Source organism: Micromys minutus, assembly GCF_963924665.1.
Source record: "Micromys minutus genome assembly, chromosome: 22".
Lineage (NCBI taxonomy): Eukaryota > Metazoa > Chordata > Mammalia > Rodentia > Muridae > Micromys > Micromys minutus.
Window position 1 is genome coordinate 18,515,727 of NC_137957.1, and position 19,687 is coordinate 18,535,413.

General features: G+C 41.5%; 1 protein-coding gene across 1 annotated transcript in view; it reads left to right on the forward strand.

Annotated features, from left to right (window-relative positions):
• The first annotated feature begins 11,918 nt into the window (after positions 1 to 11,918).
• TBC1D15 (TBC1 domain family member 15) overlaps positions 11,919 to 19,687 on the forward strand; it is a 50,719-nt gene continuing 42,950 nt past the window's right edge. The window contains exon 1 of the mRNA XM_080934952.1: positions 11,919 to 11,985. Within this exon, the coding sequence (XP_080791078.1) occupies positions 11,956 to 11,985 (30 nt within the window). The 5' untranslated portion in view covers positions 11,919 to 11,955. The remainder of the gene's footprint in view (positions 11,986 to 19,687) is intronic.

Genomic DNA, 19,687 nt, shown 5'->3' on the forward strand with positions numbered 1-19,687 from the left:
TACTATTGACCCAAAGTTACAGACATGATTAGGGAGAAGTACATTAATTATGCGTGCAGTCTTTGTGAAGTAGAGGATGTTCACATCTAACGCAGAAAATGGCTTTTGTAGGGGAAGAAACGTCAAATGTTGGGAGGACTCATGAGATTGTAAGGCCGTTATTTTCAAGGATTCTATTTATGCAGATATATTCTTTTTTTTTTTTTTAATGCAGATATTTTCATTTGCTGGCTTTCCCTTCCATCTGGGCAAAATTGCTATAAATTCATGCCAACATACTTTTAAAGTGCTTACACAGACATTTCCTTTGCATTCCAAGTAGCTTATAACTTTTCATTTTCCTTTGTTTATAAAAAGCTTTAAAAGCCATTTAGAATAAAGCTTGAGGTCATGGGAGGAGAGGAAAGTGTGGGTGGGCCAGCAATGGAGCTGCAAAGGGGCCAGTGCTAGGGATCTCTGCTTGGGAGTGAGAAGTAAAACACCTCTATATCATAACAGCGCCATTGGCTGTGATTCAGAGAAGAAGAAAACATCCCATGGATAATTAACTGCTTCTTTGATTTCCCAATAGATATTTCATCTCTGAATGTTACAACATCATGGAGACATATGGTACGTACCATGAGAAGTGTTTCCCTTCAACGTGTACATTCTGACCAGAGAAACCCCCAGTACTGACAAAGGGAAGTGGAGACAAAGTCCTATTCACAGCCAAGAAGCTATTTGCAGTGGATACCTGCTAGGAAAGGGAAATCTGCTTTCTCCAGTGCAGTGACCCTGAGTATGTCAGCTACATTCCAGGGCAGGACTCATGCTCAGGAGCAGTTGGCCAACATAAAACAGAATCGTGTGTGTGTGTGTGTGTGTGTGTGTGTGTGTGTGTGTGTGTGTGTGTTTGGGAGAGAGAGGGAAGAGAGAGGATGAGTGTGTGAGCTTGTGCGTGTGTGTGAATGTGTATGTGTGTTTGTGTGTACGTTTTTTGTTCCACTTTGGGTTTTTTTCTTGTTGGTTTTTTATTAGTTTGTCTTTTGTCTCTTCCTTCCTTCCTTTCTGTCTTCCTTTCTTTTTTTTAATATTTATTTTTTATTTATATGAGTACACTGTAGCTGTCTTCAGAGATGGTTGTGAGCCACCCCATGGTTGCTGGGATCTGAACTCAGGACCTTCCGAAGAGCAGTCAGTGCTCTTCACTGCTGAGCCATCTCTCCAGCCCCTCTTTCTTCCTTTCTTTGCCTTTGGAGAAAGAACATGGTAGGTAGGTCAGGGAATATCTGTATCACCAAATCCCTCATCTGGGTTGACTTTTAAAAAGATTTAATTTTGATTAGTTTTTGTGTGTGTATGTGAATGTGTTTGTGTGGAGATGTATGCACACCCGAATGAAGGGGCCTCTAAAGTCCAGAGGCATCTATCTGATCTCTGCGAAATCTGAGCTACAGGCAGTTGTGAGTCACCTGAGATGGATGCTGGAAACTGAGCTCCTGTCCTCTGTAGCATCAGTGAAGGCTCTTAACCACCCAGTCCTCCCCAGCCCTGGGTTGACTGTTAAAGAACTGTTAGCTAATGAGGTTAAACTTCTGAGAGCACAACAAAGGTCACTGAAGAGCCCTCATAATCAAAGAAGGTGAGCTCAATTGGGGTTCTTAAAATGTATAATTCCAGGGCTGGAGAGATGGCTCAGCAGGTAAGAGCACTGACTGCTCTTCCAGAGGTCCTGAGTTCAAATCCCAGCAACCACAGGGTGGTTCACAACCATCTGTAATGAGATCTGATGCCCTCTTCTGGTGACAGTGTATGTATATATAATAAATAAATGAGAAAAAAGTATGATTACAGAGGCTGGAGAGATGGTTCAGCAGTTGAGAGCACTGATTACTTTTCTGGAGGTCCTGAGTTCAATTCCCAGCAACCACATGGTGGCTCATAACTATCTATAATGAGATCTGGTGCCCTTTTCTGACATGCAGATATATATGCAGAAGACTGTGTATATAATAAATAAACAGATCTTTTTTTTTTTAAAGTACAATTCTGGTGGAATGATAGAAAATAGGCTGAACCATTAGGACCAAGAAGGGGCCCAGGCTTTCTCTCATCAGCGTTGCTGAGTCTTAGAGTCAATGACAGGTCATAACTGAGAAAAGAAAGGACACAAGATCTTATGCTTCATCCTGGAGAAAGAAAAAGAGAACTATAGATTACGTGGGTAGACAAGGAAGTTGCTACCCGTTCGTGTGAGAAACAACAAGGGCTGTGTATACAATGGGTTAATAGAGTGCAATTTTCCAGTTGGATTCAGACTTAAGAAGCAAGCCTTTGGGGCTGGAGAGATGGCTCAGTGGTTAAGAGCACTGACTGCTCTTCCAGAGGTCCTGAGTTCAATTCCCAGCAACCACATGTTGGCTCACAACCATCTGTAATGAGATCTGATGCCCTCTTCTGGTGTGTCTGACGACAGCTACCGTGCACTTTATATAATAAATAAATAAATCTTAAAAAAGGAAGCAAGCCTTTAAATGTCAGTTGTTCACACGGTGTAGAATATTCATTCGATCTTCTTCCTTCCTCTGCCTCTGACATTAAGCAACCATTTAATGTAGGAAAAACTGGCTACCTTTAGTCACAGTATATAGTAAGTCTGGATGAGGCAAGTTGAGCCAGAGATTCTACTCAGTTTAGGAAAGAGACTTACATGGAATTCTGGCCAATGAGAAAACAATCTAAGTGATAGGCAAGGAGTATAATAAATATTTCTGCAAACAGGATGAGAAAGGGAAGATATGAGCATCCTATTTACATCTTGATCCAACGGCAGCCAGAAGACATTCACACAGGGCAGAGATGGAGCGCTAGGAGACTTTAAAGCCCACCCACACAGTGATTCGATTCCGCCAACAAGGCCACACCTACTTCAATAGGACACACCTGCTAATAGTGCTATTCCCTATGACCAAGCATTCAAACAAGTGGATCTTTAGGGGGCAAACCTATTCACATCTCCACACCATGCACACCTGCGGAGTCAGGAGGATCAGGAGTTCAAGCTCAACCTCACTGCATAGTGAGTGTGAAGTCATCCTGGGCTACAAGACACCCTATCTCCAAAAACAAGTGTTGAAGAGTCAAGGTTAATGAAAATACAAAGGGGGGGGGGGAGAATTCTTGTCCATTATTGATGATATAAATTAGTGCAGGAATATAAATTATACTTTTCATAGAAAGCTATATGATATCCCTCCGAAAATCTCAAAATGGCATTAGGATGGAAGCCAAGCAATGTTGGCTCACACCTTTCATGCCAGCACTCGGGAGGCAGAGGCAGGTTGATCTCTGTGAGTTCAAGGTCAGCCTGTCTACAGAGCAAGTTCCAGGACAACCATGGTCGCACATAAAGAAACCCTTTCTTGGAAAAACAAAACAAAAATGACAATGGAATCCAACAATCTCGCTCTGGGAATTTATATCTGGGATGGGTGGGGAGCCCGGGGATTGAGGGGTGGGTGAGGGTGGGAATGGAGGGAGAATGGGAGTCTTCATTTATTTTTTTATAGTGCATAAAGCATACATTTGGTTGTTGAGTTCAGCTAATTTGTATTCTGTTTTACCTTAAAGTTGATAGATGTTACTGGTCTACAGTTTTATTATAGTATTTTTGGCTTTGGTGTCAGGGTATCGTTGACTTTATGGGATGAGTTTAGAGGCACATTTTTTTTTTTTTTTTGCATGTCTCTTGTTTTAAGATTCTGAGAGTGGGTGTCAGTTCTTTTGGTATTTGATAGCCCTCACCAGAGAGGATCTGTCTCTGGGGCTTTCCTCTGTTGGTTCTCTCCACCGCCCCCACATCCCAGCCCTAGGGCTTTTTACTAGTTAGATGCCTATTCAGAGTTTTACTTCCTTATTTAGAATTGATAGTTTGTGATTTTCTAATAATATGAATTTGGACATTTCATGTATATAAACCAATATTAGGGCATGTAGTAATTTATATTCTTCTCGTATAAACCCTTTTCTTTCAGAATCAATAATATTCTCCCACATTTAATTTCTACCACATTGAGTCTTCTCTGTTTCTTTATCAGGCTATAGTTTGTGTCTTGGCTAGCTTTAACTGTCAAAAGAAAGTGTCTCATGGTGTGATGATGTAAATATGCCTAGCCCAGGGAGTGGCATTACTTGGAGGTGTGGCTTTGCTAGAGTAGGTGTGTCACTGTGGGCTTGGGTTTTAAAACCATCATTCTAGCTGCCTGGAAGCCAGTCTTCTTAGCAGCCTTCAGGAGAAGATGTAGAACTCTCAGCTCCTCCTGTACCATGCCTGTCTGGATGCTGCCATGTTCCCACCTTGATGGTAATGAACTGAACCTCTGAACCTGTAAGCAGCCCCAGTTAAATGTTGTCTTTATAAGATTTGCCTTGGTCATGGTGTCTGTTCACAGCAGTCAAACCCTAACTAAGACACATGGGAGTTTCAACTGAGGGATTGCCTTGTAACCAAGTTTGTGAGGGGTTGTCTTGATTGCTAATTGATGTATAAGGACCAGGTCTACTGTGGGTGCTACCATCCCCTAAGTAGGTTGGCCTGGACTATAAAAAACTAGTGGGTCAGCGAACCAATCAGCAAGTCAGTCAGTAAGGCAGGTTCCTTTATGGTTTCTGCTTCAGTTCCCTTTGAGTGCCTGCCCTGACTTCCCTTAGTCATGAACTGTGACCTGGTACTATGAGCCAAAACTATCTTTTTTTTCTCTTCTATTTTATTAGCTCATAGTGCTTATCAGAGTAACAGACATCAAACTAGAATTGCTTGTTAATTAAAAAATTTTTTTTGAAGAACCAACTTGTTTTCATTGATTTTTCTATTTACAATTGCTTTAATCTCTACTTATTTTATCCACTATCTTTGAGTTTAGTTTGACTTAAATTGTAATAAAAGTTGATCAAATCTGCTTCTTTCTAAATTAAAATTTGTTCTTTATCAATGTGTGTATGTGAGTTGTGTATACTTTAAGACATGCATTTCCATACCATTATCTTTGAAGGCAGAATGTGTTTTACTATTAAAATGAAATGTGTTTTTATATAATAGGCAAAATTGTCTTTCTTAGTGGGAAACAATAATATAATTTCTGGGGCTGAAGACAGCTCAACAGTTAAGAATCCTTGTTTTTGCAGAGGACCCAGGTTTGTTTCCTAACACACAGATGGTGACCCACAGTCATCCTAAGTAGACTTCTGGGGTATCTATTGCCTCTTCTCACCTCTGTGGGCACCAAAATGCACGTGGAACACATAATACTCATACCTAGGAGGTAAATAAAACATAAATTTCTTAAAAATGAAACTTCCTTAAATTTTAAATATTTAAAAAATGCAACTTCCTATTGATGGTATCTTAGATTTGATAAGTCATTGTTACAAAGATCAGTCCCTAAGCTCTCCTTGAATTTTCCTTTTCTATTTCTGCTCCCCAATGGCAACCACTTTCAAATTTTCATGTTACTTCTACTTACATATATGTGAGCAGATATATTTACAGAGGCTTTCACCCTGTAGCTCAGGCTACCCCCGAGTTTGCGATCTTCCTCAGCCTCCCAAAAGTTGGGATTACAAGTGACCAGTGCAGCTCTGGGCATTTAAAAAACAAAGCCCCTCCCCCATCCGTATTTTCTCTTGGCTACAGCTTTCTTGCAGTCCTTCATTCATATTCGTTTCAGTGCAGACTGCCCTGTCTTACTGATGGTCACAGAGATGTCACTTAGATGATGCCTTTGCTGCTGTCCCCCATTCAGGACTTCAGATTCGGTTTACAACACACTTTTCCCCCAGTGTAGACATCTTTTTCTCCTGGCTTTAAGTTCTCCTCATTTCCTCAGCTTACAACCTACATTTGGATTCTTTTTATTTTTTAAATATTTGTAAAGATTTATTTATTTATTTTATGTATGTGGGTACACTGTAGCTGTCTTCAGACACACCAGAAGGGGGCATCAGATCCCATTACAGATGGTTGTGAGCCACCATGTGGTTGGGAATTGAACTCAGGACCTTAGGAAGAGCAGTCAGTGCTCTAACCACTGAGCCATCTCTCCAACCCTATTGAAATTCTTTTTTTTTTTTTTTTTTTTTTTAGAGCCTGAGAGCTTAGTTTGGTTTCCTGAATATTCTTGTATCATAAATGTAAACTTCTTTCCTCCAAAGACATTGGCCATAAACGAGCAGCCTGCTGTTCTGTGTATTCCTTGCCTTGGGTTGCTCTCTAGTTGCTTCTGGTTGGTTTTCATGATTCCTTCATTTCAGATGGTAGAATTTCAGGTTTGAGGGTAACCTACCAGTGACACCTGCTTCTCCATTGATCATTGGGGTTGATTCTGCCCATCTGCCTCCCTACAAGTGCTCACCACCCTGCGAGCATTCCTCCTGAAGGCCTATATCTGGTTGAAGAAGACAGCCTTCCCCAATAAAGGGAGACAGCTCTTCTGTCAAGGGTATGTAAATAGATATGTGCTCCTGCTAGAACTTCCAAACAAGTTCTCAAGGTTCAGATGAAAGGTTTTCTTTAACTATACAATGGCTATCAAGTCATATTTAAGAGATGGGCATTAAAGGTAGGCTGAGGAATGGCAGGATGTCCTAGTTCAATAAGCACCTTTATCCACTAAGGCATCTTGTCTAAGTTCAATGTCCATTTTTTTTTTTCTGGGGAGGAGAGATCAATAGGGACACTGTAATAGGTTATTGGGCAGTGTGGAATTTATTAGAAAACTTTTTAATGTGTGGTCAAAGAGGGAACATATGGTGAAGCGTCCAAGAAGACTTTAGGCCCTGGCACTAATAAAAAAAAATATGGCTGGTTGGTGGTGGCATATGTTTTAATCACAGCACTCAGGAGGCAGAGGCAGAGAGACCTCTATAAGTTAGAGGCCAGCCTGGTCTACAGAGCGAGTTCGAGGATGGTCAGGGCTCTGGCCCCTCCCCCCCTCCCCAAACAAAAGAAGTAAAGAAAACCTGTCAGCATTTCAAAAATGTGAAATTAGAGCCCATGTGGCTTAAGAAGGGTCTTTTAAAGTTTTCTTGAGGATGGGGAGGTGCACAGTAGACGTTTGTAGTCAGATGTTGATTCCCAGGCAGGAGACAGAGAGAGGAGTCTGGAAAAGGATTTGTTACCACAACTCTCTTTGCTGTTAACTCACCACCTCCCAGGTGATGGTTCATAGCCCTGGGACTCAGGGACAATGGGAATAGGTTTCTGCAGAGATTGTGACCCCAGTAGAGGCAAGATTCTAGAATTGCACTTTCACAGTGGAGACAGCTGAGGAGGTTGTTCTCTGATATTCACACTTGTGCTGTGGACTCTCCATTCTGCTTGTGTGCATTCACACTGGCTAAATACGTATTTTTTTTTTTTTAAAAAAAACTAGCTAGTAATCTAAACAATACAGGACAGCTTGTTGATTTTGGTCTTTAATATGAGATTTAGTTGGGTCACTTCGACAGGTATTAAACCTAAAAGCACTTACAGATTTGATTCCTTAATCCATTTCTCTGAGAGGAATCCTGTAATCTCCGGTTTGTCATTGAAATCCATGTTCTCCCCATGGCCCTACATCGATTAAGCCCTGAAACAAAATGTGTGTGTGTATGTCTTTTGTTAAGTATTCAGGAAATGAAAAGCTCAGTGGAAAGGCTGTTGGGACCAGGATAGAGGAAATACAGGATGAGTTCTGAGGCACGAGGTCCAATCAGAAACTAAGGTGTGAGAGAGGGGAATGGAATGCTAATTAAAGGCCAAGGTTTAGTCAGGTTGGTGATCACTTTCAGCTGACCGAATGGCACAGCTGGTTAAGATATATATCTGGAATTACATCTCTACTCAGCCATAAAGTAGCATGTGACTTTTGAAAGTCATTAACCTCTAAGATCTAATCTCTTCAAGTGACAAACATGGGGAGGGTATCTCTTAAACTCCTCCTTGGTCTATATTTTCTTTAAGGTGTTTACTATTAAGATTTTTTTCTTACATCATATATTTTTTATTAAAGATGACTTTGTAGCTCACAGAAATGACCTCAGGAATTTTTGAAACTATTCATGTTTGGGGGAAACAATAAAACATATTGTATGTTATCATAACAAATATCCACTTGCTGTATGTATGTACATTATATATATTTTCCTCTAATCTAGTTAACGACTAGAACCTGAAGACAAACACACATATTCGAGCGTGTGTGTGCATGCGCACACTCACACACACTGAAATGCTAGCCTCATTTCTTCTCTTTATAAGCTGAGGTTTCCCTGAAGAAAAGCAGGTCCCCTTTACCTCATGTTATTACATAATTGTGCAATTCCAAAATGAGGAAGAAGATTTAGTCATATAACAGCTAGTGTCTGGTTATCAGTATAGTCATCATAGAAATAAAAGGAGCACAGTTTCTGCCTTCCAATAGTTCACTGCACAGTAGGAAGGTGGTATTTTACAATTGATGTCTCTTTTGGGCTGACTTCCCAGTGCCTGCTTTGTAGTAGTCCCTGGATTAATCTTTGGGGGTTATCCACACTTTCATTCCATATATATTATTCTTTTTCTTTTTTTCTTTTGGTCTGGAACTCAGTATATATATATATATATATATATATATATATATATATATATATATATATATATATATATATATATATCCGGCTGGCCTCGAACTCATATATATTCACCTACCCATCTTTCCCATTCTGGGTGGAGTGTGGTATATGGCTTCCTACCTTGTTAATTAGAACATCATATAAGTATACAATTATACACATGTAGAGTTATATTTAAGTGTATACTTACATGATGTTCTAAGTGCACATTTAAATGATGTTCTCTTATTTTGATGGCTTACAGTGACTGGCTCAAGGATAGAAGCCATAGTCTAAGTCAATGCACTCTGTTATAGTCAGAGCAATTGTATCATGTCGTGTTATGTCACCGGGGCCGGCCTTTAGCTCAGCAGGTAGCCAAGAACTCCTATCAACCCTCTTGCCTCAGCACGCCTGCTAGTCAGGAGGGGTATTATGACAATGCACAGTGCATTTAGAGGCCATCAGACTTAGGTTACATTAAAAAAAAAACCCAACTGGTTCTGAACAGGAAGAACTGAGAGAAGAAGCTAAAACTGTAAGGCAGGAATAATTTGTGAGCATTCCTATATGCTATGCTGAAGAATTTGGACTCTTTTCCCCCTAAAATGATGAATGGGCCATTAGGTGATTTAAAAAAATATATTTATTTATGTATGTGAGCACACTGTTACTGTCTTCAGACACACCAGAGGAGGGCATCGGATCCCCATTATAGATGATTGTGAGCCAACATGTAGTTGCTAGGATTTGAACTCAGGACCTCTGGAAGAGCAGTCAGTGCTCTTAACCACTGAGCCATCTCTCCAGCCCTATTAGGTGATTTGTAACGAGGGTTTTTCACACGATCATATTACTGCTGTAGAAAGAACAGTATGTAAATCGTGTACCGAGGGACAATGAAGTAGGAAGTAAGGCAATAAATTAAGGTGACACCATAGTTGTTCAAGCACTGTATGGGATCTAGATCAGGAGACAAGCACCGAGGACAGGGAAAGGGGGCATAGCAATGGGTGCTCTCCATCAGTTCTCTGGAAGACATATCTGAAGGGGTAATATGACAGAAACATTTCCCTTTAATGGTGTTAGAAACCAACCTTGACTTTCAGTTAAAAAGAAAAAAGAAAAAAAAGAAAAAGTCTATACTCTGCTTTACAAAGTTTTAAAAACATATGAATCAATTTGGAATCCTAAGGTTTAGGTTTCTGTTGGGTAGTTCCCAAATCAGATCTGATATTCTACATTTCTATTAAGCCACCGTGTTCCTATTGGTCTGTGGACAGCATTTGAGTAGCAGGGTTTAGTCTTTTTTTGAGGAGTGAATAAGTTAAGTAAAAGGTACAGTAGGCAGGAGGTATAGGGGCTGGGGCTTAGGAGCGGGACGTGGACCAGAGACACCTGGGAATTATTTGGAAGGGATGCTGTCAGGTGCTGGAGAGGCTGCTGGGAAAGGCAATACAATGTCATGACAAGAGCTGGCACTTAGGGACACCTGAAGACTTGTTTGGCGCTTCCAGCTGTCAAGCTGATTATCCACAGGAGACATTGTTATCAGATGTTTAAGAAATAAGGTTTTTGTTTTGGTTGTTTATTTACTTACTTACTTACTTACTTACTTACTTACTTACTTACTTACTTATTTTTGTCTTTTGTAGTTGTTTTTTTAGACAGGGTTTCTCTGTGTTGCCCTGGCTGTCCTGGTAGAGCAGGCTGTCCTGAAACTCACAGAGATCTGCCTGCCTCTGCCTCCCATGTACTGGGATTAAAGGCGTGTGCCACCATACCCAGCTAGGAAATGAGTTTTATTTTTAATTTTAGAAAAACTAAAAAAAAAAAAAAAAAAGTCTCCAGGACTGTTAGCATGTTTGGCCAATGTTATTATGTTAGATATTTAAGATATTAGTTATTTAAGATTTACAAAATGTTTCAGATACTTAGCGTTATATTCTTGACTCTGCTAGGTTTTCACAAAATAGTGGTTTTTCTCCTTTACACTACTCCATCCCTCTGAGCTAGCAGAAAAATCCAATTTCGGTTGTTAGGACTCCGTTTGCTAATCACATTCAGTTGACTGGGGAAGGTCTAGTCTACAAATAAGCCCCTGTGCCTTCTCCCTGGGCCTTTGCTTCCTTAATGCCTCAGGTGAGTTGCTTTCCCGATTCAGTGTGATTTAGGGCATCGGGATCTTGACCTTGCTTGGAAGCTGATACTTGGTGTTCAGTCTCTACTGGGGTTAAGCATGCATTCTCATGTAAGACTTAGGCACGTCCCTCAGCGATTAGATTCCTGATATTCACGGAACCTGCAAATCACGTTTTCTGCTGCTCCACTTGGTTTACTAACCTCAGGTAGCCTGTAAAGGTTCTAACTGAGCAGGCAGGTACGACCCTTGTGTGGGTGAAGTGACACTTGTACAGGGGTCTCTTAAGGCTATAGGAAAATACAGATAGTTATTTTGTGATTCACAACAGTAGCCATGTTACAGTAGTGAAGTAGTAGCAATAATTTTTTGGTTGGGGTGGGGGGCTCACCAAAACGTGAGCTGTATTAAAGGGTCGCAGCATTAGGTAGGTCGAGAACTACTGCCAACTGCTCTAAGGTGTTCATTTTATTGTGTACTGGCGCTGCGCTGAGAAGGAATTAGAGTTTGAATGTAATAGTTTACCAATCTGCTTCCAAACATGGGTGAGATCCCTATGACCATACACAATTCCTCCTTTATATGCTGAAGTTTGGGTGAGTTTCAGAATGGAAATCATAACCACTAAGCTATGGAGGCACCCTAATCCATGCGCCTTGGACTCTGGAACGATAAAAGGCCTGGTAGTAACCAGAGTTCCTATGACAATACCATGCTAAAGGTCATGCGTGAGTGGCAGCAACAACGCTCATTTTCAGAAACCTCTAATATCAAGGGGTAAAGTCTCTGCACGCATCAGCTCGAGGGCTGATGTTCAACGCAATCCTAATTTTACCAGGACTTATCTAAAGCAAGAAAGCTGGGGCAGCAGGTCCTAAACAAGGTGCTCCTCCCAGCACCTCCAAGAAATTCGCCGTTTCTCAAGTTAAAAGTGCCACGCCCGAGCAAACTTCAAAAGCCGAAGGCTTCAATTAAAAAAACAGAAGGGGGTGGTGAGGCCTGGAGGGAAGGCATGCGCACGCGCAGTGCGGCACGATAGCTCCACCCTCTTAGCATCCTCACCACGCATGCGTCCAGTTGCAGTTCCCGCTTATACCCGCCCCTTTCCCGCCCGGATGTTATTTTAGACCGACCGGATGTTGTTGTGAGTCTGAGAGACACGTGAGGTTCTGCTACGTCATCACCAGGCACGCGCGGGGAACATGGCGGCGGCGGGCGTTGTGAGCGGGAAGGTGAGTAACGGCACCGGCTGGTGCGAGTACTCCTGGCTGGTAGCCTGCGGCTGGCGGGCGGCCGCAGAGAGGGAAACGCGCCGCGTCTGTCTCGGGGGCGGTCGGCGAGTGACAGTGAAAGGGCTCCGCGGGGTGCGAGCTGTCCCGCCTGGGTGCTGCTGGTTGAGTCCCGGTTTCTGCTCCCAGGCAGTGCAGGCCTCGGCGTCCCCCCCCCCCCCCCCCGGCTCTTCTCCGCAGCGCGGATCATTTTGGGGACCTCTACATTTGTCCCTTCCCTCCGTGACTCAAGTTTCTTCACGTCTGCTCTTCCGACTGCAAAGCCTCTTGTAAAAGCCTTTCGAGGCACCACCCTGGCTTGGCTGTCTTCTTTCGGAGAAGACGTCGAGTCACACCATGCAGAAGAGCTGACCTGGAGCTCTGCAGTTGTTCTCAGAGCTCGGGGTCCTGTACGAAAATGACCCAGTTGGTTTAGTGGTTGTGGTCACCAAGGTATGTTGGGAACTGGCGATTGACACGGTGCTGGGCTCATCTAGAAAAACATTTGTTTAAACAGTTGTTTCCTAGATGTCTTCGGGGCGTTTCTGTGTGTGGGTGTCCGCTCCGCTGTTTTACAGAGGCTTGTCAGTGACATTCTCCTAGTGGGTTAGCCACCATTAGGTGCGGAGGAAGAGTGTATTGCCAGGTTATATGCAGAGACAGCTTATCCGTATATAGGGTTAGCTGCTTTATGATATGCATCTGACAGCATTTCCCAGTGGAGAGTTATTTCGCAAACGTCCGTGACCGGCTGGTAATGACTCAGAACACTAAGAACTGTTTACTTGTTTCAGACAGCTTCCGCTGTTCCTTCAATATCACATATGTTCGTCTCGTTGCATTTCACCTTGTTTTGAATTTGGCTATGTAAGTGCAGTAGCAGATTAGATTGTGGAATGACAAATAATGGTCTTGTCTTCAGTGTTGATCTGAATTGTGACCTTGGAAAATTAGATGATTAACACTTCTCTGTTCTTAATCTGCAGAGTGGAAGGGATGCCAGACATCTGGTATTGGAGTTCTTAGGAGCAGATGCAACAAGAGTGCTTATATGTTACATATTCTTGCTCTTTCGGATAATAGGTTGGACATCCTTTTAGGGTTACATACATCTTTTTCCTTAGGTTTTAGTCTTTTTGTATTTGTGATGAATGCTAATCACCTCTTGGCTTGTTACAGATGAGAATGTTATCTTGGTGCTTTGGGCTGGGCTGATCCAATATGGTACTTTCCAAGATGAGATCTTCACAACTTAAACTACACTTCTCTTTTCCAGTTTGTATGGATTCTGAAAGGAACCCTTGATAAAGCAGATGTGAGAGCTAAGGGGCTCCCTACATTCTACGTTCATTAGTACCCTTCACAGACTGACTTCCTAAACTTACTCTTGTCTTTTGTAACTGCTTCATCGCCTTATTTGAGGTGACTGTTCATGGCCGCTCCCGTCACTCCACTGAAACTGTGGGAGCGAATACAGTTATTCGTATTCGTTCTTCTCCCACACACTGTCTTGATCAGCATATTGTATGGAATCCTCCCTTACAAAGTTTATTTCTGGCTTGTAGTGTCTTTATGTAAAAAGACTTCAAGGCATTGTGTGCTAAATTTTTTGTTTTTATGTAAAACTACCTTTTGCTTTTTCAATAATAGATGAGAAACCTTTACTATATGTTAAAGAGTCCAAACTGATTAACTTGTCATAAAAGACATTAGCTTTATGCTTTGCTATTTAACCATCTTTTTGTTTAGGCAGAGAGAATATGGTAGGAGTGGGTAAGCTATTTCTGTTTGTTTTTTGAGACAGGATTTTTCTGTGTAGCTGACTATCTTGGAACTTGTTCTGTAGACCAGGTTGGCCTTGAACACAGATCTGCCTGCCCCTGCCCCTGCCTCTGAGTGCTAAGATCACCATGTCCAGCTTGAGTAGGTAAATGATTGAGCTCTTCCTTCCACTTCCGGAGTTCAGCCTTGACTGTTCACTTCAGAATTACAGTTGTGGATGTTAACTGAATCTTGTGTGTCTTTGTTATGATCAGTTTAAAATGGGCAAGACAATCCCCATACCGAAGGAACAAATGCTAGGCTGCCAGTTCTAAATGTCAATGTTGGTGCTGCCGTCCAGCATGGAGAGAAACTGCAGATGACCCTGCTTTTCTTTGCAGTAAAGGCCTGGAAGTGATGAAGGAAATTAACCTTTTTATTCAGAGTAGGAACGGAAGGTAATGGTTAGGAGTGTAGAGTCGGAGCCAGATTTATTTTATAAGCTAGCCACTTCCTGGTGACTTCATCCATTCTCTCTGCTTCTGTCTCCTTGACTGTAATACGGTAATAGTACCAGCTTTCTGTGGGGTTTTAGGGATTAGCTACTAAATGCATCACTTGTAGCCTGACCTGGAGTAGATGCTGTGCTGACATTACTCTTTGTCTCAGCTTCTCTGCTATTGATTGGATATGGCAGAATCCTAAAACGTAGAGTGGGTGTAAGCTATCTCTTTTTCATTATTTTGGATATTGAGAAATACCATGTTTTAGAGACATAGTTTTGTCATTTTGGTAGAGAGCTCAGCCTTTAAGAGCTGAGCCAGCTTTGTAGCCCAAGACATCATGTTTTGAAGATGAATAAATGCCATTCAGGAGATAGTCCTAATTGCTTAGGATCCAACCTGCGGCAATTTCTTGTTGTATGACTTTGGGAAAATCCTTAGCTTCCTTGTGCCCATCACTCAGTTTCATAGAGTGCTATAAAGATATACCAGCATGGAGTTCTTTTTGGATTAAATGAATTAATATTTGTAAAACATTTAGAGTAATTCTTGGCATCAAGCATGTGCTTGATAAATACAGATGTTTAACTACTGTTAAGTAATATTGGTTTTGAATAGTTATTCATGCTGATGGTTTTCTGCAAAGAAATATAAGGCATACAAATCTGAAGGTAATAGAGTTATGAAAGAGGGGAAAGTGTATAATGTTGGGAACTAAATGGTTGGTTATCTAATTAGGCTTTAGTGAGCTACTATACTATGTTTTCAGCCAAAGTAGAGAGAAGCCTGCTCCACTCTTCGAAGACCCCACTCCCAACAAACTAGTTTGAGTTTAGCTCACAAAACATGGTCTTCTGTGGCTCTTTCCTACTGTGGAATATAAATGTGATTATGGGCTGGAGAGATGTTTCAGTGGTTAAGAGCACTGTCTGTTCTTCCAGAGGTCCTGCGCTCAATTCCCACATGGTGGCTCACAACCATCTGTAATGGAATCTGATGCCCTCTTCTCATGTGTCTGAAGATAGCCATAGTGTACTTATATATAATAGATAAACAAATCCTTTTTTAAAAATGTGATTACAGTGTGCCTGTTTCTTTTGGTGAAAGGAAAACCAGAGTGGAACCAACCCTCAAACATCCTGCAATTTGAGCCAGTGCATAGTTGAGTAAACACAGAGTACCAGTAGAGTGAATTGAATTCTCCTGTTGTTGATGAGTTTTTGTGTGTCTTGGGTTTCTATTGCTGTGATGAAACACTATGACCAAGAGCACCTTGGGGAGGAAAGGGCTTATTTTATCTTACAACTCCCAGGTCACAGTCCAACATTGAAGGAAGTCGGGGCAGGAACTGCAGTAGAAACAGGAGAGGAAAACTGCCTGCTCCTCCAGCTTGCTTAGTTTGCTTTTTCTGTCTACCCCCGGCCATCTGCCCAGGGGCAACCATCATTCACTAACCACGAAAATGCCTCACAGGCTTGTCTGCAGGGCAGTCTGTAGCTTCAGGTGAGGTTTTCTCTTTTCAAATCCCTATTCTGTGTCGAACAGAAAAATTGATCCAGCACAATGTGCATGTGTTTATTCTTGTATATATTGGCATTTTTCTTGCAGTTTCTGAAGGTGGGTTGGAGTTTGATTGGTAATCTTGATTAGTTCTTAGATGCTAGCTAATTTGCTGTGCTATGCATGTATAGGACCATGTTTTTAAAAGGCAACCAAATAGGGAGTGGGGATGTGTTCCTCCATAGGGAGGTAAGTAGAAACACTGTAACAACTGGTCTGTTTCTGCTTCAACAGTAAAGAGAACTGAGTTACTGGGATGAAGGAAAGGAAAAAGATAAGCTTGAAAGTTTTTGGCATTATGCTGGTTCCCAGTCTTACTCTGCAAATATTAAGAACATTTGTTGCCAGCTATACCAGGAATGGGGGATATATGACACAGCAATTGCTCTCAAGGTTTCTAGACCACAGTTTTCAGAAGAAAGGCACAGCTATTCTCTACCTTGTCTAAAGATACACAGTAAGAGTTTGGAGTGAATGGACTGGGTGAGAGTTTAGAGAAGTTTCATATTCTGATGACCTGTAGATTGACGATTGTCTGCCATGAAGCTACATTTTGAAACAGTTCATCTGCACTTTGCTTAGGCCCCAACATTGTAGATACTCAATGGAAAGAGCAACAGATAGAGAAGATACGGAGGGAATAGGTGAGAGATGAGCCTCTAATGCCCACCTTTTTATATTATAAAACCGTGTTGTCCATTTTCAGTCACCCTAGGGCTTTTAGAAAATATAATTCTCTGATTTACAAATTGTTGTTAGTGGTGGTAGTATGTGTGTGTGTGTGCACATGCGTGTGTATGGAGGTTGGAGGAGAGCTGCTGTGCTGTAGAGTTTTTCTTTCTGTCTTTATCTGGGCTTTGGGGATTGGTCTTTGCTTGCCAAGCTTGCCTGGCAGCTATTTTACCTACCCATTGAGACATCTTGATTGCCTTGTGGTATTAAAAAGAAACAAACAAAATCCCCAAAACTTTAAAAAGAAAATTTGTGTATGTATGTGTGTGGACCTGTGAATGGTGTGTTTATATAAAGGTCAGAGGACAACTTGCTGGGGTCAAGTTTCCCCCTCACCATCTGTGCTGTGGGGAGGGATGAAACTCATGTCAGGCTTGGCATCAAGTGCCTTTACCTGCAGAACCATTTCCCTAGGCCCTTGTTCTGTTCATTTTGTTTTGTTTTGAGTAACTTGAAACCATTAGGAAATCAGCAATTACTGTCAGAATTTGTTTTGAAGACACTTTAATAAGAATTTATTGACTGGTTAAAGTTGGCCACATCTATTTTCTTTAGATATTTTTATACTATTGTGAAGTCATTAATGCTTTGGAAAAGTAAAGAATATTTTTTTTCATATTTTGAGATAAGCCATCATTATCTCTTTTTAATTTTTTCTGTTTTGATATTATAGTTACATCATTTTTCCCTTCTCTTTTTTCATTCTAAGCCTTCCCATATACATCTTTTAAAGTCTTGGTCTCTTTTTCATTGTTACATACTTATGTGTATCTACATATGTCTAAATAAAGAAAACTTGCTCAGTCTGTTACTAGTGTATTTTCAGGGCTGACCATTTGGTGTTGGAGTTGCTTGTAGTTTTTGGTGCAGAGCTGAGATCTCATGAGCTTTCAGTCTTCTTCCTCAGCATGTCTCTTGTCCCCGTTCAGCCTACGTTTAGGCTGGCAGTGATATTGGTGTAGTTTCTGACAGTCCTAGGAAATACCGCCCCACAGCAAACTCCCTGGTCCTTTGGCTCTTGCAGTCTTTCTGTCCCTTCCACAATAATTCCTAAGACATACTTGTGTAGATGTATCCACTGGAATTGAGCTCCACACTTGGTGTATGGTTGGTGGTGCTTTTCTGTAGTGGTCTCTGTTGCAAAGAGTAGTTTTCTTGCTGAGAGGTGAGGCCTGTGCATATAAGGACACATGTTCATAGATTGTTGGTAGGGATTATACTGATTTAGTAAAAGGGTAGTTATGGGTTCTCCCAAGATTGATGACTTTATATATGGCCCTGGATATTTGGCTAGGTTTCCAGTAGAAAACAAGATTTCAGAGTGAGTCTCTTGCGGTTTAGGTGGCTTTGAACTTGCTATGTAGCTGAGGATGTCTTTGAAGATCTGATTCCCTTTTCTCTCACATCCCAAAATCTGAAATCACAGGTACCATGCACCATACCAGGTTTATGTGGGACAGAATCCATAGTGTTGTCTATTCTGGATACTCTACCAAGAATATTCTTACTTTCTAGTAGATTTTCCTGGAGAGTGTCTTATAGGGTCTTTCTTATACTGTGGTAGTTAACTAGGTTCTTACTGTTTAAATTTCTTTAATGATAGTGTTTAGCTTACAAGCATTTGAATCCTGGCTGTATGGTGGGTTCTTTGGATGTAAGGATGATTTTACCTCCTATGTTTGCTGATACCTGATCTCATACTAAGTTTTGAACTTAACTGAACCCAGGGCTAGCTGTAGGACTTTGATCTTCCTGTTCACATTTCAGTGCTGGAATCAGTTGTGTCTAACATCAGATTTTAGATAGCAATGTTTGATTTATCTTGGTGTGTACAGCTTGACTCAGCTGTGTGTGGAGGGCAGATAGTGATTCATTGGAATTACAATTTAAGGGAGTTAGTTCTCGTCCACCATGTGAGCCCCTGGGATTGAACTTTGCTGTAGTCCTGTGTGCTTCTTGTACAGTAATATGTAATAGCCAACATAAGAGACTCCATCCATTGAGTCATTTTGTTACTCCTTGGACTGCTATGTTATTTTGTCTTGCTCTGGTCTGACATTATTTTGTATAGTGGTGCCCTTATGAAGCCTCAGGCCTGCCTTTCATTGAGAAGTGCTGCACTTTGTATGTCTCAAGGCACACTCTTAAGAGTCTCCTACTGTGTCTCTCTCTAAATGGTCTCTCTGTACCAGCTTTATTCTTGACTCTTCTTCCCTTCACCTCCCAAAGACAAGTGACACAATTCTTTTGTTCTGACTTGTACATATCTTCCTGCCGTCCACCTTTCTTGATTCCTACCACCGCTGGTGTAGTTTAAGCTGTCACAGATCTGTTCACTTGAGTTACTGCACTTGTTCACCATTGGCTGTTAAGACAGTTTACTGGGTTAGAAAGGGGAAGGCTGACTATAGACATTGTCCTGTTAGAACTCCAGTGGATTTTCTTTCTTCAGGATAAAGTTCAAATATCTAAATTCCTTAGCTGGAGTTGAAGTAACTGTAAATGTCACCCCACTCCTGTAAGTCAGATGGAGTGGAGTAGGCAGTAGACCAGATTGGCTTACGAGAGGAGGGATAATAGTGTGTGAGGTACAGTAGTCACGTAGAAAACACTTAAGATTTTCAGGGATCTTTGTGTCAGGCAGTAAGATTGTGTCAGGAGGTGCAGTGTCATCACAGTGGAGGTGAAGGGTAGAGTCCGGAGGAATTTACTGTTAAGGTGGAACCCGATGCATAGTTTATAAAGATGCTTTGTAGCCCTGGTTATCTATTACACACGTTACACACATTACACAGATAACTAGAGCAGTTTGGAAGAATGTATGTGAGGGGCCAGTGTGGTGGAAGGGCTGACATCACAGTGTGTAGAGTCAGTTGGGATGTCTGATAGCCCGGGAGTATATGAAGAGCAGGTTCATGCAGAGCGGAACGGTTTGAGATGCCTGTGCAAGTGAAGATAGCGATTAGGTGTTTGGATGCTTAGCTGTGGAGCACAGCAGCACATCTGAACTCATGTGGCTTTCCCTGGGGACACCTATCTAAAAGCCTAAATTGTTTTCTATAAGCCAAATAGCTTTTAACTAAACTGAATTTTTGAAGCCTTTTTTGATT